The sequence below is a fragment of the Hypanus sabinus genome (assembly GCF_030144855.1).
Source record: "Hypanus sabinus isolate sHypSab1 chromosome X2 unlocalized genomic scaffold, sHypSab1.hap1 SUPER_X2_unloc_23, whole genome shotgun sequence".
Classification (NCBI taxonomy): Eukaryota; Metazoa; Chordata; class Chondrichthyes; order Myliobatiformes; family Dasyatidae; genus Hypanus; species Hypanus sabinus.
This window is the reverse complement of record NW_026778994.1, coordinates 412126-438530: the sequence shown is the minus strand read 5'-3', so window position 1 is coordinate 438530 and position 26405 is coordinate 412126. Positions and strand designations below refer to the sequence as shown.

Here is a 26405-nt window from a genome sequence, read left to right as displayed (position 1 = left end):
TAAATATTTAGATATTCTATTAGATAAAATTTTTGCTATTATCTTATAATCTGTATTCAACAAAGAAATAGGCCTATATGATGTTGGTTTTAGAGGATCTCTTTTTTTGGCAATACAGTTAAGATCGCTGTTAAAAAAGATTGTGGGAGTTTATGCATTCTTTCCACTTGGTATATTAATTCCATAAAGGGAGAAATTAATATATCTTTAATTTTTTTTTATAAAATTCAGGACGAAAACCATCTTCTTCTGGGGATTTGTTACTCTGAAGTGATCCTAAAGCTTGTTCAACCTCTTTTAATGTAAAGGGCATATCTAATCCTTTCTGTTCTTCCAAATTGAATTTTGGAAGGGTTATTTGTGATAAAAATTTATCTATCTCAGTAATCTTATTTTGTGATTCTGATTGATATAGTTCAGTATATAAAAAACAATTAAAGTTTCATTAATTTCTAAAGGTTTATCAGCAACCTTATTTACACTTGTTCTAATTGCATTTATTGTTTTAAAAGCCTGTTCTGTTCTCAACTGCCAAGCAAAAATTTTATGTGATCTTTCACCTAATTCGTAATATTTCTGTTTAGTTCTCATAATTATTTTTTCTGTACGATATGTCTGGAGTGTATTATACTGTAGTTTTTTATTAACAAGTTGTCTTTGTTTTTCTTCTGTCATATATCTTTGAGATTCTTTTTCTAACTTTATGATATCTTTTCCCAATTTTCCTTCTTAATTTTAGATGTATAACTTATAATCTGACCCCTTAAATATGCTTTCATCGCTTCCTATAATACAATTTTATCCTCAACTGAATGTAAATTTGTATCCAAAAAAAATTGAATCTGTTTCTTCATAAAATCACAAAAATCTTGACGTTTAAATAAAATTGTATTAAATCTCCATCTAAGCTTTATGTCTATTTGAATAAAATGAATAATCTCTTTCTCTTGGATTAATTATTCTCCATATATCAATCAGGTTTAAATCTTCCATTAATGATAAAGTTAGTTTTATTACTTTTAATTTTGTAACAACTTTAGTTGACCTATCTAAAACTGGATCTAAACAAAAATTAAAATCTCCGCCTATTAATATTTTATCATTTGCGTCAGCCAAGTTCAAAAAATCTTCTTGTATGAATTTTGCATCATTTTCATTTGGTGCATAAATGTTCATAAAAGTTCATAATTCTGAAAAAATTTGACAATGTATAATCACATATCTCCCCACAGAATCAATTATTACATTTTGTATTTTAATTGGTAAAGATTTATTAACCGAAATTGCAACTCCTCTCGATTTTGAATTAAATGAAGTTGCTATAACATTTCCAACCCAATCTCTATTTAATTTCTTATGCCTGTGAACTGACTGAGCACATCCTTGCCAGAAAAAAAATCTTATCCCAATCCACTCTTCCTAGATCCTTTTTCATTTCCACAAAATTGGCCCTTCTCCAATTTTACCGGAACATTAAGCTGCCAGTTCTGCCCCTCACTAATAGCAGTAATGACGTTATCCCACGTGTCAACCCAAGCCCTAAACTCATCTGTTTTACCGACAATACTCCGTGCATTGAAATAGATGTTCCTGAGAATATGTATATCATCTGCTTTTTTATCATTTCCGTTTATACATGCAGTCCTCTCATGTTCCTTATCCTCCTGCACCTCACTATCTGCTCTAACACTCTGGTTCCCCTCCCTCTGCAAATCTAGATTAAATTCCCCGGAGCAGCACTGGTAAATCTACCCGCAAGAATGTTATTCCTCCCCCCCCCGCCCAGTTTAGGGGCAAACCGTCCCGTCGGAACAGGCCCCACCTTCCCGGGAACAAAGCCCAATTGACCAGAAACATGAAGCCCTCCCTCCTGCACCATCCCCTTAGCCACGTATTTAGCTGCACTCTCCGCACATTTATATTTACAGGGACTTTACTCCTGACGCCCGTCCCGGGACCGGACCCGTTTACAGACCCGGAGCGGAACCGGAGCAGATTCTCAGCCACTGGTTCACATCCCCGGTCCGGAAGAAAGGATAAAGTTTCCCCGTGAATTTATTCCCAGTGAAGGTGTGGAGATGGGCCTTGGTCTCCGCGTTGTAAAATGAAACTGTCCCGGACTCGTAACTGAGATAAACTCCCACCTTCCCGGGGATGGGACCGGCAGCGAGACGGGACCCGGGGGAGGGGCGACCGGACACGTCACAATCCCAATGTAACACGTCACCAACCCGCCTGATGACCCAGAATCCGGTCTCCGGACTCAGACTGACCCGTCTCTTCCTCTCCACAGACTCGGCGGCGACTCCCAGAAACCAGCGCTGATTCCCCGTCACCTCCACCTCCCAGTAATGTCTCCCCGATGGGAATCCCTCCGATCCCAGCACACAAATCCAGTCTGTGAATCTCTTCCCAGTGTCAGGGAGATTCCTCCAGGTCCAGATCCATCTCACACTCTTCCGATCCCCAGACACCTCGAGACCCGGATGCGCCGTTTCCACATCCAGGGTGACAGAGACTGGGGGGAGAAGCAGAGAATTAGAGAGTCCCCGGGGATCGGGGGGAGACTCGGACAGCGCGTTCCCAGGATCGGGGGGAGACTCGGACAGCGCGGCCCCGGGGATCGGGGGGAGACCCGGACAGCGCGGCCCCGGGGATCGGGGGGAGACTCGGACAGCGGGGCCCCGGGGATCGGGGGGAGACTCGGACGGCACGGCCCCGGGGATCGGGGGGAGACTCGGACAGCGCGGCCCCGGGGATCGGGGGAGACTCGGGCAGCGGGGCCCCGAGGATCGGGGGGAGACTCGGACAGTGCGGCCCCGAGGATCGGGGGGAGACTCGGACAGCGGGGCCCGGGGATCGGGGGGAGACTCGGACAGCGCGGCTCCGGGGATCGGGGGGAGACTCGGACAGCGCGGCCCCGGGGATCCGGGGTTTTCCGCTGGACGGAGAGCAGAGAGACCCGTGGCCCTTGACACCTCAGACAGCGGAAACATCCTCCCTCACTCCTGCCTGTTGACCCCTGAAAGAATTTTGTGTTTGTGTTTCCATGAGATCTCCTCTCATTCTCCGAAACAGGGAACAGAGAACATAGAGCAGTAGAGCACAGGAACAGGCCCGTCATACAATGTTCACTTTCATTTGTGAGTGTGAAGTGGGGCAGTGTGATGGTTTGAGACAGTAAAGGAGGTGATAATGGGAACCAGTATGGGTGAGATGAATGGCAGATTGAACCAGGAGGGGGAGGGGTGGAAAGCCTGTGGGTGAACTGTGTGTGTAGACGTAATGAGAAGCTAGAGGAGGCAAAGATGGCAGATGAGGATGACATTGTCCCCTTTCCCACAACCCCATCCCCCGCAGCCCCTCATTAGGACAGGGGATGAATTTGCAGGAACCCTTAAGCAACACAGGTATTGATGAATTGTTTCAGTCTGAACCGTAGACTGTTTACTCATTTCCATAGAAACTTCACTCAACAATTTGTGTGTGTTACTCTGCTTTAAATATAGTCAATTATTTGGCCTCCAAAGCTGCCTGTGGCAGATTCACTATCCTGTGGATAAAGGAATTCCTCCTCATCTCTGTCCTAAATGGACATCCCTATAGTCGGAGGCTGTGCTTACCGTTCTCGACCCACCCACATCCTCCCAACATCAACTCTCTCCAGACAGGTGCCAGAGATCTGGCGAGACCCTTCATCAGGACCTGTGCAGTTTGGATTACCAGCATCTGTAGATTTTCTTGTGTTTGATTTTTAAAGCAGAAGTTATTTTATCATGAGCTGATCCATTTTCCCATTCTCCCATTTAGTCCCACTCTCCCACCCTCTCACCATGACCTGTCTACTCACATACCTATCAATCTCTGTCTTAAATACACACAATGACTTGGCTTCCACTGCCGCAAGAAATACTCAGATTCACCATCTTCTGGCTAAAAAAATTTCTTCGCATCTCCGTTCTGAATGGGCGCCCTTCAATCCTTAAGTCATGCTCTCGTACTAGACTCCCCCACCATGGGAAACAACTTTGCCACATCCACTCTGTCCATGCCTTTCAACATTCGAAATGCTTCTGTGAGGTTCCCCCTCATTCTAAACTCCACGGAGTACAGTCCAAGAGCGGTCAAACATTCCTCACATGTTAACACTCTTATTCCAGGAATCATTCTCGTGAATCTTCTCTGAACCCTCTCCAACGTCAGAACATCCTTTCGTAAATAAGGAGCCCAAAACTGCACACAGTATTCCAAGTGAGGTCTTACCACTGCCTTACAGAGCCTCAACATCACATCCCTGCTCTTATATTCTATTCCTCTAGAAATGAATGCCAACATTGCATTCGCATTCTTCACCATCGACTCAACCTGGAGGTTAACCTTAAGGGTATCCTGCACGAGCACTTCCAAGTACAATTGCATCTCAGAATTTTGAATACTCTCTCCATTTAAATAATAGTCAGCCCGTTTATTTCTTCTACCAACGTTCATGACCATACACTTTTAAACATTGTATTTCATTTGCCACTTCTTTGACCATTCTCCCAATCTATCCAAGTCTCCCTGCAGACTCTCTGTTTCCTCAGCACTACCGTCCCCTCCGCTTATCTTTGTATCATCAGCAAACATAGCCACAAAGCCATCTAATTCATAATCCAAATCGTTGATATACAACGTAAAAAGAAGCCGCCCCAACATGGACCCCTGTGGAACACCACTGGTAAATGGCAGACAACCAGAATGGGATCCCTATATTCCCACTCTCTGTTTCCTGCCAATCAGCCAACGCTCTACCCACATATGTAAATTTCCCGTAATTCCATGGGCTCTTATCTTGTTTAGCAGCCTCATGTGTGGCTCCTTGTCAAAAGCCTTCTGAAAATCCAAATACACAACATCCACTGCATCTCCCTTGTCTAGCCTACTTGTAATCTCCTCAAATAATTTCCAGGTACTCCGTAACCTCATCCTTGACAATTGACTCCAGAAACCTCACAACCATTTCTCAATCTAACAGGTCTATAATTTACTTTTTGCTTCCTTGCCCCTTTCTTAAATACCAGAGTGGCATTTACAATCTTCCACTCCTCCGGAACCATGCCAGAATCTATTGACTTTTGAAAAATCATTGCTAATGCCTCCGCGATCTCCACAGCTACTTCCTTCAAAACACAAGGGTGCATTCCATCTGGTCCTGGAGATTTATCTACCCTGAGACTATTCAGCTTCCTGAGTACTTTCTCTGTCGTAATTGTGACTGCACACACTTCTCTTCCCTGACACCCTTGAGTTTCCAGTATACTGCTGATATCTTCCTCAGTGAGGACTGATGCAAATACTCGTTCAGTTCCTCAGCCATCTCCTTATCTGCCATTACAATTTCTCCAGCATCATTTTCTATCTGTCCAATATCCACTCTCACCCGTTTTTTTATTCTTTATATACTTGACAAAGCTTTTAGTATCTTCTCTGATATTATTTGCCAGCTTCCTTTCATAGTTCATCTTTTCCCTCTTAATGGCCTTCTTAGTTTCCTTTTGTAAGCTTTTAAAAACTTCCCAATCCTCTATCTTCCCACTAATTTTTGCTTCTTTGAATGCCCTCTCCTTTGCTTTTACTTTGGCTTTGACTTCTCTTGTCAGCCACTTTGGCTTTGACTGCTCTTTTTCCATTTGAAAAATTCTTCTTTTTTGGAATATATCTGTCTTGCACATTCCTCACTCTTCACATAAACTCCAGCCACTGCTGCTCGGCCGTCCTTCCCCCTAATGTCCCTTTCAAGTCAAATTTGGCCAGTTCCTCTCTCGTGCCACTGTAATTTCCTTTACTCCACTGCAATACCGACACATCGGATTTCGGCTTCTCTTTCTCAAATTTCACAGTGAAGTCAATCATGTTACGATCACTGCCTCCTAACGGTTCCTTCACCTCAATCTCTCTAATCACCTCTGGGTCATTACACAATATCCAATCCAGTATCTCTGATCCCCTAGTGGGCTCAACAACAGGTTGTTCTGAAAAAAGCATCTCGTATACATTCTACAAATTCTCTGTCTTGAGATCCAGTGTCGACCTGATTTTCCCAATCCACTCGCATGTTAAAATCTCCCACAATTATCATAACACTGCCCTTCTGGCAAACCTTTTCTATTTCCTGGTGTAATTTGTATTCCACCTCACTGCAGCTGTTAGGAGGCCTGTAGATAACTGCCATCAGGGTCCTTTTACCCCTGCGATTTCTTAGCTCAACCCATAAAGATTCTGCACCTTCCGATCCTATGTCACCTCTTTCTAATGATTTAATATCATTTCTTACCAATAAAGCCACACCACCCCCTCTGCCTACCTGCCTATCCTTCCGATACACCGTGTATCCTTGGACATTCAGCTCTCACAGACATGCATCCTTTAGCCACGTCTCAGTGATGGCCACAAAATTATACCTGCCAATCTGTAGCTGTACGACAAGATCATCCACCTTATGCCTTATGCTGTGTGTATTTAAGTAAAACACCTTAAGTCCAGTATTTGGTAATTTTTGCTTTGATTGCACTGCAACTCATCCCAGTGGCTGCAAATTTGCCCCATCACCTGCCTGTCCTTCCTGACATCTTTACTGCTCACTATCTTAGATTTATAGATTCCCTCTCCTCCACTCTATCATTCTGGTTTACCACCCCCCTGCCAAATTAGTTTAAACCCTCCCTAACAGCTCTATTAAACATTCCTGCGATGATATTGATCCCCTTCGGGTTCAGGTGTAACCCGTCCTTTTTGAATAAGTAGTACTTCCCCCAGAAGAGATCCCAATGATCCAAGAATCTGAAGCCCTGCCCCCTGCACCAGACTCTCAGCCACGCATTCATCAGCCTGATCTCTAGCCTTGCCCTCGCTAGCACATGGGACAGGTAGCAATCCTGAGATTACTACCCTGGAGGTCCTGCTTCTCAGCTTCTTTCGTAACTCCCGGAAATCTCTCTTCAGGACCTCCTCCCTTTTCCTCTCTATGTCATTGGTACCAACATGTACCAAGACAGCTGGCTCCTCGCCCTCTCCCTTCAGAATATTCTGGACCCGATCCGAGACATCCTGTACCCTGGCACCTGGGAGGCAGCACACCATGTGGGTATCTCTACCAGGTGCACAGAATCTCCTGTCTGTTCCACTGACTATGGAATCCCCTATGACTACCGCATTCCTCTTCTCCCTCCTTCCCTCCTGCACAACAGCGCCAGGCTCAGTGCCAGAGACCCGGTCACCGTGGCCGTCCCCTGTCAGGTCATCCCCCTCAACAGCATCCAAAACGATATACTTGTTGCTGAGGGGGACAGCCACAGGGGTGCTCTCCACTATCTGGGCATTTCCCTTCCCTCTTCTGACAGTCACCCAGTTTTCTGACCCCTGTAGCCTAGGGATGACTACCTCCCTGTAGCTCCTGTCTATCACCTCTTCATTTTCTCTAATAAGCAGTAGGTAATCAAGCTGCAGCTCCAGATCCCTAACACAGACTCCGAGGAGCTGAATCTCGGTTCACCTGGTGCAGATGTGGCTATCGGGGAGGCTGGAGGTCTCCCAGGATTCCTACATCTGACACCCTGAACAAAGCACAGACCCTGCAGACATGCTACCTAATTCTACAGGAATGAAACAAAGAAAGATGGGTCTACTCACCCACTTACTTCGCTAAGCAGATGAACTTTTTAAACCGTTCGCTAATGTGCCCTGCTGTTCTCCCGTCCGTCGGGCCGATTTGCCAAGGGGAGAAAAAGAGTCGGTGCCTCGCTCTCGCCTCTTCCCGTTACCGCCTAAGCCAGTTGAGCCAAAGCCCTACACTCTGCTGCCACCCACTCCGCTGCCCGCTGTATAGGGTGGTCATCTTTTTAAACTCTCCGCGCTGTCCTGCGCAGTCTCGCCGTTCTTGTTATGTGAAGTTTTTTTTTACACTGTCTTCCTTCAGAATTTAGCTCCCACGCCGCCCTTCTTGTCCCAATCTAAAAAAACACCTTCAGTCCTGTATTCATCAGCCTATTCCACACTGTCCACATGAAATTCAGCAAGGCCTTTGATTTCGATGTCAGACCACACTTGGAGCATTGTCTGCATTTCCGGTTCCCGAATATGGGGAGGATGTCATTACACTGGACAGTAGGCATCAGGAGGCTGTTACCAGGACTGGGGGCCTGGGTTAAAATCAGAGAGTGGATAAGCATGGGCTATTCAGCTGTAGTGTAGGATGTTCAGGTGTGACCCCTTAACAAGGTAAATAATTCATAAGGAGCTTAAATAAAGTTTCTTTTTCCAAGAAATGGGAGGACAGAACCAGAGGCCTCGGACTGAAAATGAGACGGGAAATTTTTCTGAGTGGTCTATCGGGTAACATTCTCATAGAGAGGGAGGTTGGTAAATGGAATTTGCCCTCAGACGCTGTAGAGACAGGTAAAAATAAAATATTTTAAAATAAATTTGGGCAGGTTCACAGATGGGAAATGGATAGAGGGATATGGGGCAAACACACACAAATGGGCCATGCTCAAGAAGACATCATAGTCTTGCAGATTGATGAATTGGGCCGTGGGTTCAACATCCATCAAACCCTCCCAGACCATCCTCCTGAGGAATCTCACCCCGGAGTCTGTCTGTGAAGTGTTGATGTGACGTCACGTCAGAGGGCAGCTCAGTGACACAGAACAGACAGACTGGGTAAGGACGGCAGATTTCAATCCTAAATGGGAATTTGTGCCTATTTCTGTGGCTGTGTGTCACACTCTGATAGTATGTGTGTGTGTGTGTGTGTGTGTGTGTGTGTGTGTGTGTGTGTGTGTGTGTGTGTGTGTGTGTGTGTGTGTGTATGTGTGCGTGTGTTGATTGTGATAAATATCCGTGTGGTGTGTATACACATTGAAGGAGAGTATGCACATTGAGGAATTTGTATGTTACAATGATTCATCACATGTCTGGTGTGTGTTGACAATGTGTCACACGTGATTGAGTTGTTTAAATGAATAAATGACTGTCTCTGAAGAGACTGGTTTCCAGGTTACTGAGGGAAATAACAACGTACATTGCTGAGGCTCTGACTACAATCTGCCAGTCCTTCCTGTGTATGTGTGTGAGGGAGCTTCGCCAGGCCGGTTATGCTGTGTGTGCTTCTCCCGAGATGAAATCTTGACCCATGTCAATGCTTGTTGGTGTGTCCGAGCTCATTCTCACAATGCTTCAATGTAGTGGTCTGATCAACATAAGACATAGGAGCAGAATTAGGCCATTTGCCTATTGAGTCTGCTCTGCCATTCAATCACGGCTGATCCTTATTTTTCCTCCTCAGCCCCACTACCTGGTCTTCTCCCCGTAACCTTTGGTACTGTTCAATCTAGAACCTATCAAGCTCTGCCTTAAATACACACAACAAGTTCCACAAATTCACCAGCCGCTGGCTCAAGTTCGTTCACATTTTTTTAAATAGATGCCCCTCCATCATGAGGATGTGCCCGCTTGTCCTGAACTCCATCACAATGGGAAACATCCTTTCCACATCTACTCTGTCTAGGCCTTTCAACATTCAAAAGGTTTCAATGAGATCCCCCCTCATCTTTCTAAATTCCAGTGAGTACAGACACAGAGCTATCAAACGTTCCTCGTATGATAACCCTTTCATTCCTGGATTCATCCTTATGAAATGAACCTTCTGCAATGCCAGCACATCTTTTCTTAGATGAGGAGCCCAAAACTGTTCACAATACACAAGGTGAGGCTTCACCAGTGCCTTATAAAGCCTCAGCATCACATCCCTGCTCTTGAATTGAATGCTATCTAAACCCCTTGGACTGAATGCTAACATTGGATTTGCCTTCCTCACCACTGACTGTACCTGCAAGTTAACATTTAGGGAGTTCTGCAGAATGACTGCTAAGTCCAATTTCGTCTCAGATTTTTTGATTTTCTCCCCATTTGAAAAAAAAAACAATCTGCACATTATTTCTACGACCAAAGTGCAGGACCATGTATTTTCCAACATTGTATATCATTTGCCACTTTCTTTCCCATTCTCCTCATCCAAGTCCTTGTCCAGCCTAACTGTTTCCTCAACACTCCACCAATCTTCGTATCATCCGCAAAACCTGGAAACAAAGCCTTGTATTCTAATACAAGAGGGTATGACTTCATGATTGAAGGACGTCCTTTTAGAACTGAGATGCGGAGAAATTACTTTAGTCAGTGTGTGGAAAATCTGTGGAATTTGTTGCGACATGTGGCTATGGAGGCCAAGGCATATTTAAGGCAGAGATGTACCGGTTCTCATTTAGCCAGGGCATCAGATGGTATGGGGTGAAAGCAGGGGAGTGTGGATGTCTGGAAGAATTGGGTCTGCCCATGACTGAATGTTGGAGCAGACTCAATGGGCCGAATGGCCTATTTCTGCTCCTACATCTTATTGTCTATTCCATCAGCTAAATCTTGATATACAGCATAAAATAAAGGTGTCCCAACACTGACCCCTGTGGAACACGACTCACTGGCAGCCAACCAGAAAAGGATCCCTTTACTCTCATTCGCCGTTTCCTACCAATCAGCCAATGTTCTAACCATGCCTGTAACTTTTCCGTAATACCATGGCCTCTTAACCTGGTTACCACCTTCATGCGTGGCACTTTGTAAAGGCCTTCGGAGATTCCAAATATACAACATCCACTGCATCCCCTTTATCGATCCTGCTTGTAATTTCCTCAAAGAATCCCAACAGGTTTGTCAGGCAGGATATTCCCTTAACGAAGCCATGCTGACTTGTCCTATCTTGTCCAGTGTTACCAAGTATTCCATAGCCTCACACTTAACAATTGACTCCAATTTCTTCCCAACCACAGAGGTGAGGCAAACTGGTCAATAATTTCCTTTCTGCTGCCTTCCTCCTTACTTAAAGAGTCAAGTGACATTTGCCATTTTCCAGTCCTCTGGCACCATGCCAGGGTCCAGTGATTTTTGGAAGATCATTTGAAATGCCTCCATAAGTTCTACTGCTACCTCTTTCAGAACACTAGGGTGCAGTTCATCTGGTCTGGGTGACTTATGCACCTTTAGGTCTTTCAGCTTTTTGAGCAGCTTCTCCCTTGTAACTGTAACTGCACTCACTTCTCTTCCCTCGCACTCTTCAACACCGGGCACAGTGCTGGTGTCTTCCACGGTGAATACTGGTGCAAAATATTTGGTTTATCTGTCATCTCTTTATCCTCTGTCATTATATATCCGGCCTCATTTTCTAGTGGTCCTATATCCACTCTTATCTCTGTTTTATTTTTTTACAATACTTGAAAAACAATTTGATATTGTTTGCTAGCTTGTTTTACAAAGATAGGTGTGTAAAAAGGGCCTGAAGGATCATTGGAGACCATTGCACATTTAGATGGAGAAATAACGTAAAGATTTTTAATCCTCATGTATATGAAGGATGTAAGTAATAAAGTCAATTCAATTCAAATCAATTTCTTGTTTATTTCTTCCCACCCAATCATCCTTTTAGTTCCTCTCTGTAGATATTTAAAAGCTTCCCAATCCTCTCTCTTCCGACTAATTTTTGTTTAGTTGTATGCCCTCTCTTTTGCCTTTACATTAACTTGTCAGCCACGGTTGTACTATTTTGCATTCTGAGTATTTATTTATTTTTGGAATACATCTATCCTCATTTCCCCAGAAACTGACAGCATTTCTGCTCTGCTCTCATCCCTGCCAGCATCTCTTTCCAATTTGCTTTGACCAACTCCTTTCTCAGACCACTGTAATTTCTTTCATTTCTCTGAAATACTACAATGTCAGGGGTTACTGTCTCCTTATCAGATTTCAAGTTGAACTCAGTCATGTTGTGAGCTCTGCCTCCTAAGGTTTCTTTTAACTACTCACCTCTGGTTCAATACATAACACCCAATCCAGTAGAGCTGTTCCCCGAGCAGGCTCAACGACAAACTGCTCTAGAAAGCCATCACATTGCATTCAACAAACTCACTCTCTTGAGATCCTTTACCAACCTGATTTTCCCAATTGACCTGCATGTTGAAATCTCCCATGATTATCAGAACATTGTCCTTTTCATCAGCCTTTTCTATTTCCAGTTGTAATTTGTGGGCCACAACCCACTGACTGTTGGGAGGCCTGTATATGACCTCTGTCAGTGGCATTTTTACTTTTGCCGTTCCTTACCTCAACCCACAAGGATTCAACATCTTCCAATCCTACGTCCCATCTAGCTACTGATTTACCAGCAGAGCCACACCACCCCATCGGCCTTCCTTCCTTCCTCCGATACATTGTGTAATCTTGAACATTCAGCTCCCAACTACAACCATCCTTCAGCCACGATTCTGTGATGGCCACAATATCACACCTGACAATCGGTAATAGTGCAACAAGATCATCCACCTTATTTCTCATACTCCATGCATTGAGATATAACACATTGTGTACTGTATCTGCTACCCTTTTTAATTCTGCATCGCTAATACACTGATACTCACGTTGCTGTCTGCAATTTTCTCCTCTCATCTGTCCGCCCTATCTGACCGTCTGACTGCATGCAATCTTTGCATTTTACTATCAGTTCTATCGCTTCACTCCACTTCCAACCCCTCACCCCACCAAATTAGTTTAAACCCTCCCCGACAGCTCTATCAAACCTCTCTGTGAGAATATTCTTCTCCCTCGGGTCGAGGTGCGACCCATCCCTTTTGAGCAGGTCATTCCTCCACCAGAACAGATCCCGATGATGCAAGAATCTGAAGCCCTGTCCCCAGCACCATTTTCTCAGCCATATTTATCTGTCAAATTATCCTGTTTCTTCCCTCACCAGCATGTGGCACAGGCAGCAATCCAGAAATTACAACCCTGGGGGTACTGCTTCTGAGCTTTCGACCAAGCTCTCCAAATTCTATTTTCAGGACTTCTTTGCTTTTACTTCCAATGTCATTGTCACAAATTTACAAAGATATCTGGCTCTTTTCCCTCCCTCTCTAAAATGCTGTGGACACGATCCAAGACGTTCCTGACCCTGGCAACCAGGAGGCATTCGGGTGTCCCGTTCACATCAGTAGATTCTCCCGTCTGTTCCCCTGGCGATTCAGTCCCCGATCACGACCACTCCCCTCTTCTGCCTCTAACAACAGTGAGAGATGCTGATCCGGAAGGGGGAAGACCTGTGTCTGTCAGAGTCTGCACTCACAGGGCACATGAAGGACTTGTGTATTTTCCTGACAATCCCGGTCACCACACTGATACTCATTGTTATTCCCTGCAATATTATCGTCAGTATTAAATTCCCAGTTCCTCTGGTAGATCCAAACCCATGTCCTGGTGTGTTAGTGCAATGTGCCTGGGATCAGGACACAGTGGTTAATCTGCCATTCCGGTGTATTGGTTGTATTGTGACCCTGTGCTGGTGTGTCCAGGGGTCTGACATCTCCAGCTGACCATGTGACAGTGATGCCTCCCAGTCGGTGGGGTTGATGTGGAATAAACTTCAGTTCCCCTTCAGCCCAGTATTACAGACAATCTTTGCCTCAAATTGAAACTAAATTGAGCTTCATAAACAAGGGGAAATGAATCTTTGTAAGTTTTACCTCGATAAATAGCATCAAGCGTTTCTCTCAGCACTGTGTTCAACAAATAGGGGTGATCGAATTTTTCAACCGGTAGTGTCTCATCTGTCACTGCCAATTCATGGACATCGTCATTAATCCTGTAAATATTAAACTGCTGGTTATAAATTGCTATTCTGAACTATTTTACAAATCCATTCAGTGGTTCAGTAAAGAGTATGTCCTACCTTCTGTTCCGACGAGCTTCCTCCTGAAATAAATAAAACACAAATCGGATTAGACTTGGACTTACTGTCCACATCCAGAATTTGATCCAAATCATTACCAGGTGATGAAAATTCCCACTCCCGCAATCACTCACACACACGGACAATACAGAACCACAGGGTAACTTACAAGGAAAGTTTCTGAATGTCAGACCAGTACTGAGAGAATAAAACTTACAGGGAAGACAGGACAGGCTGTGCATTTTCATCCGGATATGACGTCAGTCTGATAGGATGGAGGAATTTAAGATCAGTGATGTATGTGATTGTGTGCGGGTGGAGGAAGTACCTCAATTTATGGGGAGACTTGTGAGGTGATGTAATTCCAGATGGATTTTAACAAATTCCACAAGGAATTTATTGAGGAGGATGTGGAATTCAGTGCCACAGGAGTGGTGGAAATGGAACAGCAGAGATTGAATGTAAAAGGGAGAATGGATAAACACGTGAGGGACCAGAGATTTCAGGGCACGATTGCTGGTTGTGCTGAGAAGGTGGCAGGAGGATTGTGAAGCAGGGAAATTGAGAGGAGGAAATGGGCCAAATGGCCTGGTTATGTTTTGAACAATTGAACGTTCATTTGATTGTTATCTGTAAAAGTAAAAAGACAGTAATAGTAATAGTTTCCCTAATCTGGATATAGAAGATAAGTCTGATGTGTGTCAAATTCTTTTTTCTCACGGATTGACAGAGAGACCCTCACACCCACCGCACCAGACACACTCACAGTCTGTGACTGGAACCGGGAGTTAATGAGAGTTTTAGAGGATATTTAATACAGAATTAAGGACACAGTCAGCAGCTCTGTGTTACGATCAGTGTAAATAATTTCAGAGAAATTTGAATTCTGTCCTGGGATGTACAGAAGTTGTGGAAGTCCAGTTTTGGGACAACAACAACCCTGAATAGAGGCATCAACTCTCTGGTGAGAAACAGTTTGCTGCCATTTGTAAATACTGTGTGTATGAGCAATGCATCTGTTTTCTGTTTGCATTGTATTCTGCGTTACGTGTTTATGACGATAACCAGTCTGGTGAGTGGGGCCGTGGTAAAAGTGAAGGGAAAAAGTTGCGTATCTGTACTTTGTTCTGGGCAGTTTTGAGCTGGGGACGGGCGGATGTCATTCTGTTCTTGACCGCTGTGTGGCAGCTTACTTTACAATGAATTACCCTGAAGTTTCATCGCTTCAAGATTGTATTTTGCTAATGAAGGACTGAAAGCGTATTTTGGACATTTTGAAATGTCATTATTGGAGTGATTGGTGGGTGCATCATGCAGGTATAACAACTTGTGTGAGGTCGCCAGCAGCGGCAATTGATATGTTAGAATTGGCCGCTGTGCTGTGTTTATTTCAAATATACCACTGTTCATTTAGTGCCCTTTGACAGAAACAAAGTGAAATAGAATCCCTCACCTTGAGAAATATCACACTGTCTTTTTGATCCATCTGTTCCTTTATCTTTGAGATTTCCTCCTGAATTAAAATTATATTCTCTTGAATCTCCCGAAGATTTTTCTCCATTGGGTTGAGAATCCTCTTCTCTTCTTCCCTGAGATCCCTGAGTAAGCTCTGCTCTTTCTCAGTGATAATCTGGCGCAGTTCAGCAAACTGGGATGTGACGTGGGACTGAATGCTGTGTGTCTGTTCCTGTTGAATGAAAGGTAAAGATTAATATACTGCATTGCTGTGCTCTGTTTCCTTCTGTCGTTCAGTTTGGTCTATTGGAGTCCATGCTACTTCTGAGTGCATTCCCGTCAACACCATTCCCTCACGTTTTCCTGAAACATATTCTCCCTCATTGACCCATAAACCCCCATCTGATTCCCGCATACCCTCCCCAACTTCACAGGGTTAATTGTAATAACCATTCATCCAGCATGTCCTTGGGATGTGTTGGAGTCTCTCGTGGCCACGGGGAGAGCATGCAAACTCCACATAGACAGCAACAGAGGTCAGCATCGAATCCAGGTCACTGGACCTGCGATACTCGGCTATTCTGCATTAAATGGAGCAAAACTCGACAGTAATATCAGAAATTCCGCTCAGGAAGTCTCACCCGAACTCCGGAAATCTTCTGTTTCTGTTGCTGCTCCTTTTTCTGGAAGTCTGATTTCTTTTTTGTGAGAGAGTCTAAGGAAGATTTTAGCTGATCCTGGAAGTCAGAGAGTGAAGGAAATAGAAACAAAGATGCATCAAAAGAAACAGGTGATCAAACCCGATTATCGCACAAAATGCCGGAGGAATTCAGTTAGTCAGACAGCATCTATTCAGGGGAAATAAACAGTCGGTGTTTCAGGATGAGACCCTTCATTAGGACTGGGAAGGATTGGGACAGAAGCCAGAATAAAAAGGTTGGGGATGAGAACCAGCTGACAGGTGACGGGTGAGACAACGTGAGGGGAAATGGTGTGGAGGGTGATGAAGTGAGAAGCTAAGAGGGGACAGGTAGAAGAGGTAAAGGGCTGGAGAAGAAGGAATCTAATACGAGCGGACAATCGACCTTGGAAGAAACAGGAGGAACTGGGCTGTTTGCGCCCCTGAATGGTGAGGAGGGAGGAGGTTAGGAGTCAGGTCCCACTTGTCCTATTTTCAGGTATCAGTGCCATGAGGGAGATCAGTGGGGAGGAGCGAGTGGATCAGGGCGATACAGTACGTAGAGCGCGATCCGTATGGAGAGCGGAGAGCTACGGTGTGAGGAGGTGGGCTGTGGGACGGAGAGATGCTGGAATCCCGTTGGAGACGGCGGAAGTTGCAGAGAGTGATGTGGTAGTTATAGAGGCTCGTGTGATGATATGCAGGACAAAGGAAATATTTTAAGTATTGAACTAACGTTAGTTTTTACCTTGTAGATTTTAACAGCTTCTTTAATCGGCAGGAAGCGGTGCTCTCTGTGTTCCTCCGCAACTGCACAGACCAGACAGATTAGTGTCTTGTCCTTTTCACAAAACAGCTTCAGTTCTTCCTCATGTTCCTCGCAGTGACGTTTACTTTCCTTCCCTTTCCGATTCAGGTCAAGATTTCGAGATTTTTCAGCCAGATTTGCTAAGGCCCGATTCACCCTGAGGGTGCGGTCAGCAAACACCTCTCTGCATTCCGGGCAGGAGTTTCTCTGCTCCCTTTCCCAACACCGTGTGATACAAGAGCGACAGAAGTTGTGTCCACACTCCAGTATAACCGGATCGGTGAAGAAATCCAGGCAGACGGGACAAATTGCCTCCTCTGTTAAACTCTCGACCGGTCCTTTCGAAGCCATGTTAACTCCTGACACTTCCTGATTCAGAATGCTTTCACTTTCGGGGAGCTGCCGATCCCCTGCAGTACCGCGATTGTCCACTACGCGCGCTGCAGACTCGGGGAATGAACATTATGTTGTTGGATGGGTTCAGTGGGAATTCTGGCTATTTCCATGTTAGTGTGGGATCAAAAACAAATTAAACAGTGAAAAGATAAGAAAACGCCCAATGGACTGTCTAAGCCCGGCGACGAGCGTGGGTGAGTTGGCCATATGCCCAGCAACCCCATCTCGTAAACACGTAGAGCAACAAAAAACGTTAGCCGAATGTCCAAAGGCCCCATCGCTCCGATCGGAAGGACCTTTCCGGATCGAGATCCTTCATCTGAACTGTCTCAACCCGAAATGTCGATTGTCCATTTCCCTCCACAGATGCTGCCCGACCCGCTGAGTTCCTCCAGCAGCTCGTTTTTTATATCTTTCTCCAGGTCTAAGAGAGTCAGAGTGGAGTGTAAAACGGTGGATAAGTAAACAGTGAAAACATACCATTAAACTGGGGATGCGGAGAGAATATTGTGCTGTGAGGAGAGAGATGCAGTGGTGATGACCGACCTTTGGTTGCCGGAAAAAGCACAGGACTGGATATTCTACGTCACAGGGTGGAAAATGTTAATTTTTCGGTGAGGTCCTGATTTCAACAGCCCTCCGTGAGAAAAACTTCGTGACTTGAACCATGTCCGTCCCGTCTCCAATAGAAGGTCCCCTTCACTCTGGATACAGATCAGATGTTGATACTTTTTTTGTATCAAAATAAGCTTTATATCAAATACTTAGAGTGATAAAACGTGCCAATACCTTTACCCAATGAATTTACATTCGTTCTCTGTGGGGTATTCTGTTGTCTGTTGTCGCTCATGTGCCCCCTGGGGTAGTGAACAATAATTGAGAGGTTTCCACAGCCAACCCGGCCTCTCCCAGTCGAGCAGTTGAGAGACCCAATAGTTCCAAAGGTGTCCCTGTAGTCTGGACTGTGCCAGTCGGCAGCATTCCTGTATGACAGGGTGTGGTGAACTACATATACCTGTCTGGACCCCCCCCCCACCCCCCCGGCGCGCTGACTGTTCCTGTGGCTCCTCCCACAGACCCCTGTATAAAGGCGATTGGAGGCACTGCTCCTCCCTCAGTCTCCAGGATGTTGTGTGCTGGTCGCTTGCTGCTGACGGTGCTTTCTTCCAGCCAATAACAGCCTGCCTTGACTCATGTCTCCGAGAGTTATTGATGGTGCATCACAGGGGTTCCCAACATTTTGTGCCAAAGACCAATACCATTAATCGTGGACCCCAGGTTGGGAACCGCTGCTCTCCGGACATCTCGGTGTGATGGCAGGCCAACAAGTTTCGAACGTCTTTCCCCGAGTTGATGATCTTCCAGCAGCACTCGCTGTCCGTTTTCCTGCGCGTCCTGGGAACAGCCCGAGGACCAGTGAGCCTTCTGTTACGCAGCTGCTGTGGCACAGGCCCTTGCATCTTTCTCCACAGATCTTCGCCAGCCCACAGTCCGCAAAGAGGTGAGTGACCGTCTCGTCTCCACTGCAGTAATCTCGGGGCAGTGCGCTGTGGGAGTGATCTCCGGGCAGACAGCAAGGATCAGACTGGGAGGGGCACTCCCGTCTCCACTGCAGTAATCTCGGGGCAGTGCGCTGTGGGAGTGATCTCCGGGCAGACAGCAAGGATCAGACTGGGAGGGGCCCTCTCGTCTCCACTGCAGTAATCTCGGGGCAGTGCGCTGTGGGAGTGATCTCCGGGCAGACAGCAAGGATCAGACTGGGAGGGGCACTCCCGTCTCCACTGCAGTAATCTCGGGGCAGTGCGCTGTGGGAGTGATCTCCGGGCAGACAGCAAGGATCAGACTGGGAGGGGCACTCTCGTCTCCACTGCAGTTTTATCGGGGCAACGCGCTGTGGGAGTTATCTCCGGCATGCAGCAAGGATCAGACTGGGAGGGGCACTCTCGTCTCCACTGCAGTTTTATCGGGGCAACGCGCTGTGGGAGTTATCTCCGGCATGCAGCAAGGATCAGACTGGGAGGGACCCCCTCGCCATCAGACAGGTGAGGTCTTGCTGCCTGTTGGTGAGACCTGGTGATGAGGCATTCTGCCAGATGGTCTGGACTGTCTGCTCAAGGAACCACTCCACTGTGTCCATCCAGTCCTTCTCCTGCAGTAACTGCAGGACATTCCGTGCTGACCACTGTCTGGTGTTCTTGTGGTCAAAGCTGCTGGTCTGAAAGAACTGTCAGCAATTTCATTAACACAAGGTTCACATGGAGAAGCTTCCTGATTGAGACAGACACAGTCTCACAGGGTATTTACAGGATTGGGGCAGGAATGATGTTTCCCCTGGTTGGGCAGTGGAACCTGGGATCACAGACTCATAATCCGAGATCACCTCAGCGGGACTGAGATGAGGAGAAATTGCCCCAACAAAGTGCGGTGAATATTCGGGATTTTCTCCACACGTTTTCTAAATTAAACGGACATATTTAGGGGCTCGGCGGTGTTGGGGATGTTGCAGGAAAGTGGCGCAGAGGTCAAAGATCAGCCATGTTCTGAGTGAGGGGCAGAACAGCGCAACGGGCCGAATGGCAACGCCCACTTCTGTTTCTTATTTCCTAAATCACGAGTTTACCTTTGCGCCTTGTTCTCCCTTGGCCTTCAGCCTGTCGGAATGCACAGGGGAGCGGTGAGAGCTCCGGAGATCCATCAGCAGCCGCTGTGGTTATTTCATGCTCTTGTGATTTATCCTGTTTCTGTATCTGCATTCGCACAGTTTGTTACCTTCAGCACTCTGGCTGATCTTTCACTGCCTGCTTCTGCTATCGTTACTATTCTATACTTTTTCTAAGTGTGTCCACAGGAAAATGCTTCTCGAGTTTGTATGTTGTGACTTATCTGCGCTCTGATAATAAAATTTATTTTGCAATTTGCCAAAAAACACAGGCAAATGGAATTAGATGGACATCTTGGTCAGCATGGACCAGTTGGGCCAAATGATGAATCCATGCTGAATGACTCTATGATAAAGTAGAGAAACAAGCTCTTTGGACAGTATGTCTGTATCGATCCTAATGCTAACACATTCTTGCCATAGAGGGAGTACAGAGACACCAGATTGATTCCTGGGATGACAGGACTTTCATCTGAAGAAAGACTGGATCGACCAGGCTTATACTCACTGGAATTTAGAAGATTGAGGGGGGATCTCACTGAAACATATAAAATTATAAAGGGATTGGACAGGCTGGATGCAGGAAGATTGTTTCCGATGTTGGGGAAGGCCAGAACGAGTGGTCACAGTTTAAGGATAAAGGGGAAGTCTTTTAGAACCGAGATGAGGAAATACTTTTTCACACAGGGAGTGGTGAATCTCTGTGAATTCTCTGCCACAGGAAACAGTTGAGGCCGGTTCATTGGCTATATTTCAGAGGAAGTTAGATATTGCCCTTGTAGCTAAAAGGATCGGGGGTATGGAGAGAAAGCAGGTACAGGGTTCTGAGTTGGATGATCAGCCATGATCATACTGAATGGTGGTTCAGGTTCGAAGGGCCGAATTGCCTACTCCTGCACCTATTTTCTATGTTAATTAGAGTTTTGGGGATTTCCCTTTAATTCTGAGAACAAACTGTGACTGACATCTCCAGCTCCAAGCAGCAGACCGTCCTCACACACACACAGCCAATCAGTGATCACTGCTGGGAGAGCGATGCTGCCATTGGCTGAGGGGTGTCAGTGGGCGGGACGCTGTTTGGACTGGGACCGAGTGGGCCGGAGACCGGGAGCTGAGCCTCGTGTTTCGGCTGCACCACCGGCGAGTCGTGAATCCTTTCGAAGGCAGAGCTGAAGCGACCGGCGGAGATTCCGTGAGATGTTTCAGCTACACGGAGGGCGCCCGGCCTTTCCCCGCCGAGGATCGGGGCCTGTTGTCTGGAGTTGTCTCCCAGACCCGTCCCTTCCTGCTGGGAGACGGGAGCTGCCCCGCAGCGGCTGCCGGTGGATCTCCGGAGCTCTCACCGCTCCCCTGTGCAATCCGAACTGCTGAAAACCAAGGGAGAACAAGGCGCAAAGGTAAACGTGCTTTAGAAAATAACGAACAGGAGCATGTCTGGCCATTCGGCCTGTTGCACCTATTCCACCCTTTCCTCAGAATAGTCTTTTCTTGTTAAATCTTTTTATTGATTTTAAACAAACATAAATGAAACATGAATACAAAGAGCTTGAGAGTATATAATTAATAGGTTAAGGTATAAATACAAATAGATGATAATAACCTCCCAAACTAATAGTGGTAACAAAAAATGGAGAAAATAAATGAAAAAAATCCTAACCGACATGGGTCATTGCATTATATCAATTATACACAGTAGCGTCAATAACTCCGCACCTCCATCCAAATAATTAAGGATATTAAAAGTAAGGTTTCAGAAAAGTATATTTAGCTCATATGAAAATGTTGAATAAATGGTCTCCAAGTTTCTTCAAATTCCTTCAAATTTAACTGAAGGGTCAAAGACAACACCTCTAATTTTTTCTAAACTCAAACAAGAAATAGTTTAGATAGATCTTCTAGCCATTAATGTAACAAATTCAATCATCTGCCGGGCTGGGGTGGAGGTGATAAACAACTATTATCCATTGTTAAACCGAAAATTGCAGTAATGGGATCCGGTTGCAATTTGATATTCAGAACTGTTGAAATAATACCAAAACTATCCTTCCAATAATTTTACAAATAGAGGGAAGACCAGAACATGTGGGTCAATGAAGTGACTTCAGAATGACATCTGTCACTGGTTGGATTAACATAAGAATAAAATCGAGCGAGTTTATCCTTGGACATGTGAGCCCTATGAACAACCTTAAATTGTATTAGGCATGTTTAGCACAAATAGAAGAAGAATTGACTAATTGTAAAATTTTCCCCCACTGTTCTGTGGGTATAAGACAGTGAGGTTCTTTTTCCCATTCCTTCTTAATTCTTTCTGATACTCCTGGCTGTATTTTCATGATCATATGATAAATGATGGCTACTTAACCCTTCTGGCAAGGATTCAGAGCCAGAATTTTTTTTCTGTTATGTCCACTGGAGATAATTTCAGAAAATACTAACATTCAAGAAATTTCTAACTTGCAAGTATCTAAAAAAAAAAGAGTTTTAGGTTCAAAGGACATAAAACTGTTATATAAAAATAGACAATGAAAACATGTTATACCATAACACAAAGGCTTGGTCCATAAATGAGTGCTGGAAAAAGAAGTTAGATATAATCGGGCCTGATTATTCAAGCCAAAGAATTTACGAAACTGAAACCATATTCTTAATGTATATTTAGCTATAGGAATAGCTATTTGTTTATTCGGTTCAGATAAAGCAAAAGGAAGCGAAGATCCTAAAATAGAAAACAATGAGAAGTCTTGTGCAGATTTACACTCCAAATTTACCCATTGTGGGCAAGGTACTATGACCAATTCTTGTGTCCAAAATATTAAATATTGAATATTAACTGCCCAATAGTAAAATCTCAGGTTTTGCAAAGCCAAACCACCTTCCTTCTTAGGCTTCGGTAAATATTTTTTACTTAATCTAGGATTTTTATTCTGCCACACATACGAGGATCTTTTGGAGTCAATAATATCAAAAAAAGATTTGGGAATAAAAATTGGTAATGCTTGGAATAAATATAAAAATTTGGGTAATACTACTATCTTGATAGTATTAATTCGACCAACAAATGACGGAGATAATGGGGATCACCTGGTAACAAGTTGCTTGATTTGTTGAATTAAAGTTAAAAAATTAACTTTAAATAAACCCTTATGTTTCTTGGTAATTTTAATACCCAAATAAGTAAAATGATCTGTCACAACTTTAAATGGTAAGTGTTTATAATTTGGAACTTGCATATTTAATAGAAATAATTCACTCTTACTAAAATACTCGACAGAGTAACAGATTTACTCTCCACAATCCCTTTGGTCCCGGATAGGGCAGGCCAGAGGGGACGGATCACAGTGATACTCGACAGAGTACCACATTTACTCTCCACAATCCCTTTGGTCCCGGATAGGGCAGGCCAGAAGGGATGGATCACAGTGATACTCGACAGAGTAACAGATTTACTCTCCACAATCCCTTTGGTCCCGGATAGGGCAGGCCAGAGGGGACGGATCACAGTGATACTCGACAGAGTAACAGATTTACTCTCCACAATCCCTTTGGTCCCGGATAGGGCAGGCCAGAGGGGACGGATCACAGTGATACTCGACAGAGTAACAGATTTACTCGCCACAATCCCTTTGGTCCTGGATAGGGCAGGCCAGATGGGACGGTGATACAGGTGGCTGTGATCAGGCTCACCACACAGGCAGGCTCTTTTCTCACTGCTGCAATCAGGTAGAAGGTACGAGAGCCTCAGGACTCGCCCCACCAGGGTCAGGAACAGTTACTACCCCTCAACCATCAGGCTGTGGAACAACACAGGATAACTGCACTCACTTGTCCATAGAGATGCACCCACAACAAATCATCGTACTGGGAATGTCTCAAAATGAGTAAAATATGAGGTGGTTTAACTGAGACAGATCGCATTCCTGTCTCAGAATTGGAGAATTACAGCGGAAGGGCTGGAATGAAGTTTCCCATAAGGTGTGGAACCTGCGCTCACAGACTCATAATCCGAGGATAACTCAGCAGGACTGAGGTTAAGAGAAATTTCCTCACCCAGAGTGCAGTGAATCATTGCAATTATCTCCACAAGATTTCTAAATTGAATAGACATATCCTGGGGCTCAGCGGTGATGGGAAGTTGCAGGAAAGTGGTGCTGAGGTCAAAAGTCAAGCATGTTCTGAGTGATGGGCAGAAGTGGAGCATGGGGCCGAATGGCAACGCCTTCCCTATTTCTTATCTTCTGACACACGAGTTTACCTTTGCGCCTCACTGTTTCTTGTCCTGTCAGATTGAACAGGGAGCGCTGTGTGCACCGGACATCTATCGGCAGCCGCTGCGGTTATTTCATGTTCTCGTTGTTTATTTGCATTGGCGAAGTTTGTTGTCTTCTCCACTCTGGTTGATCTTGCAGTGATCCAGATATAGTTACCGTTCTGTAGCTTTGCTCTGTATGTTTGTAGGAGTTTTATGTGTCAACTTATATGTACTCTGTTAGTTTTTGGAATAGACGCTTGGGGAATCTGAGGTGGAGGAGTATTTGGGACTCATTTAAAATTATACATAGATATTATCCAAACAGTGTTTATTTGACAAGGGTTAATTCTGATATTGAAACTAACTGTTCTTTTTGCGGTTTATATCCAGAGGATTTATTTCATCTATTTTGGGATTGTGAATGTGTTAAAATATTTTGGGTTCATGTTTGTCAATTTATAGATCAATATATTAATGTGGTTTTTACTTTTTGTTTTCAAAATGTATAATTTGGGTTTACTAATAACACCAAATCTCATAGGGATCATTTCTTTATCAGAAATCTTTTGTTAATTTACAGCAAATTTTATATCCATAAATGCAAACACAGCAATAAGAAACCTTCATGTATATTTTTAGCAGAGTTTAAACGATCCGTTTATACTCTGAAAACTTCCCATAACCAGAAAGCTGGAAAGACTGTACAAATCTGTGAACGTTTTGGGTTATCTCTGTAAATGTTCCTGCTTTGTGACTCCTCTTAGATACAGTCCCTTCTGTCCAACAGTATTTAGAGCGGATTTCCTTCTTTATTTGTATATTTAAAGTTAATAGTTATATATTTGTTGCTGTTTTTGTGTGACTCCCTGGCTTTGTTAGCATATGTTTAGTGTTTCTGTTTGTGCTTAATAAAAATAAAAAAAATAAAATTTACTTTGAACTTTGAGCCTCGAGGAATTTCCTTTGATTCTGAGAACAAACTGTGACTGACATCTCCAGTTCCCGGCAACAGCCCGTCCTCGGATACACTCACAGCCAATCAGAGAACACCATTGGAAGACTCTTGCCTCCATTGGCTGAGGAGTGTCAGTGGGCGGGGCACTGAACGGACCGAAGTTTAGAATCGGGAATGAGTGGACCCGGTGAGAGACCGGAGATTGGGAGCAGCTCCCCGGGTAAAGTCTGTTACAGCGGCCGGAGTTTTGAATCCTTCCGATGGCGGAGGTGAAGATTCGGGCGGAGATTCCGTGAGACGTTTCAGCCACACAGGGGGTGCCCGGTCTTTTCCCGCCGTGGATCGGGGCCTATTGTCCGGAGATGCCTCCCAGTCCTGTCTCCTGCTGCTGGGATACCGGAGCTGGCCCGCAGCGGCTGGCGATGGAGCTCCGGTGTGTGAGCGCTCCCCTGTGCAAAAGGACAGGCTGAAGGCCCAGGGAGAACCAGGCGCAAAGGTAAACTCGGACTTTAGAAAATAAGAAACTGGAGCAGGCCATTCGGCCTCTTGCGCCTGTTCTGCCTTTCACTCAGAACATGCCTGATCTTTGACCTCAGCGCCACATCCGCGCAACGTTCCCAGCATCGCAGAGCCCCAAAATTCGTCCTTCGAATTTAGAAACCTTGTGGAGAAAATTCCAAAGATTCACTGCCCTCTGGGTGAGGAAATTTCTCCTCATCTCAGACCTGCTGAGGTGAACTCGGATTTGTGACCCCCATTCCTCACCACAACCAAAGGAAACATCATTCCTGCCTCTACACTGTCAATACCCTGTGAGACTGTGTCTGTCTCAGTCAGACGGTTTTTTATTTCTCTAATTTTCAGACAGGCCCGGTCAGTATAATCTCTCCGAGGACACTACCTCACCTCCTAAATCAATCTGGGAAATCTCTTCATTCCCTTCATCCCACAGGCTGACTCCGGAAGGGAGACAGACCTGAGCACAGTGTTCCATGTACGCTCTCACCAGGACCCCATATACCTTCAGAGGAGATCTTCATTTGTCTATTCAAACCTTCCTTCCCATTCAATGCTCTTCATTTAATATCGAACTCAAACAGTGAACAGACACAACACAGCCTCAGCCATGAATTTAAAGGGCAGGTGTTGCAACAGTTTGAGCTTCATACCGGGGGCCACGGAGCAAGCAGGGTGTCACAAAGGGAGGAATGTGGGAATGTTGTATGTCTGAGCCCAGCTGTGTGTGTTTGTGTGTCAGAATCAGGTTTAATATCACCGGCATATGTGGTGAAATTTGTTCCTTTGTGTCTGCAGTACAATGCCATATTTAGTAATAAAAACTACAGATTACAATTAGAATGTGTAAAATTATATTTAAAATGTAGTGCAAAACGAGA

The 26405-nt window shown here is 45.0% G+C and overlaps 1 protein-coding gene across 1 annotated transcript; it reads right to left on the bottom strand.

Annotated features, from left to right (window-relative positions):
• Positions 1–1409: 1409 nt before the first annotated feature.
• On the bottom strand, positions 1410–17560 carry LOC132385804 (zinc-binding protein A33-like). The gene is made up of 6 exons (XM_059958025.1): positions 16687–17560; positions 15901–15996; positions 15258–15491; positions 13805–13827; positions 13599–13717; positions 1410–2518 (listed from the first exon to the last, which is right to left on the bottom strand). Exons 1-6 carry the CDS (start codon positions 17095–17097, stop codon positions 1968–1970), a joined length of 1434 nt encoding a protein of 477 aa, XP_059814008.1. The 5' UTR covers positions 17098–17560; the 3' UTR covers positions 1410–1967.
• Positions 17561–26405: the final 8845 nt, after the last annotated feature.

Coding starts and splice junctions, on each gene's coding strand:
- LOC132385804 (XM_059958025.1), bottom strand. CDS start 17,097: ATGGCTTCGAAAGGACCGGTCGAGAGTTTAACAGAGGAGGCAATTTGT. Junction 15,492..15,900: donor AGAAGATTTCCGGAGTTCGG/GTGAGACTTCCT, acceptor TTCATTCAACAG/GAACAGACACACAGCATTCA. Junction 13,828..15,257: donor ACAGTGTGATATTTCTCAAG/GTGAGGGATTCT, acceptor TATTTATTTCAG/GAGGAAGCTCGTCGGAACAG.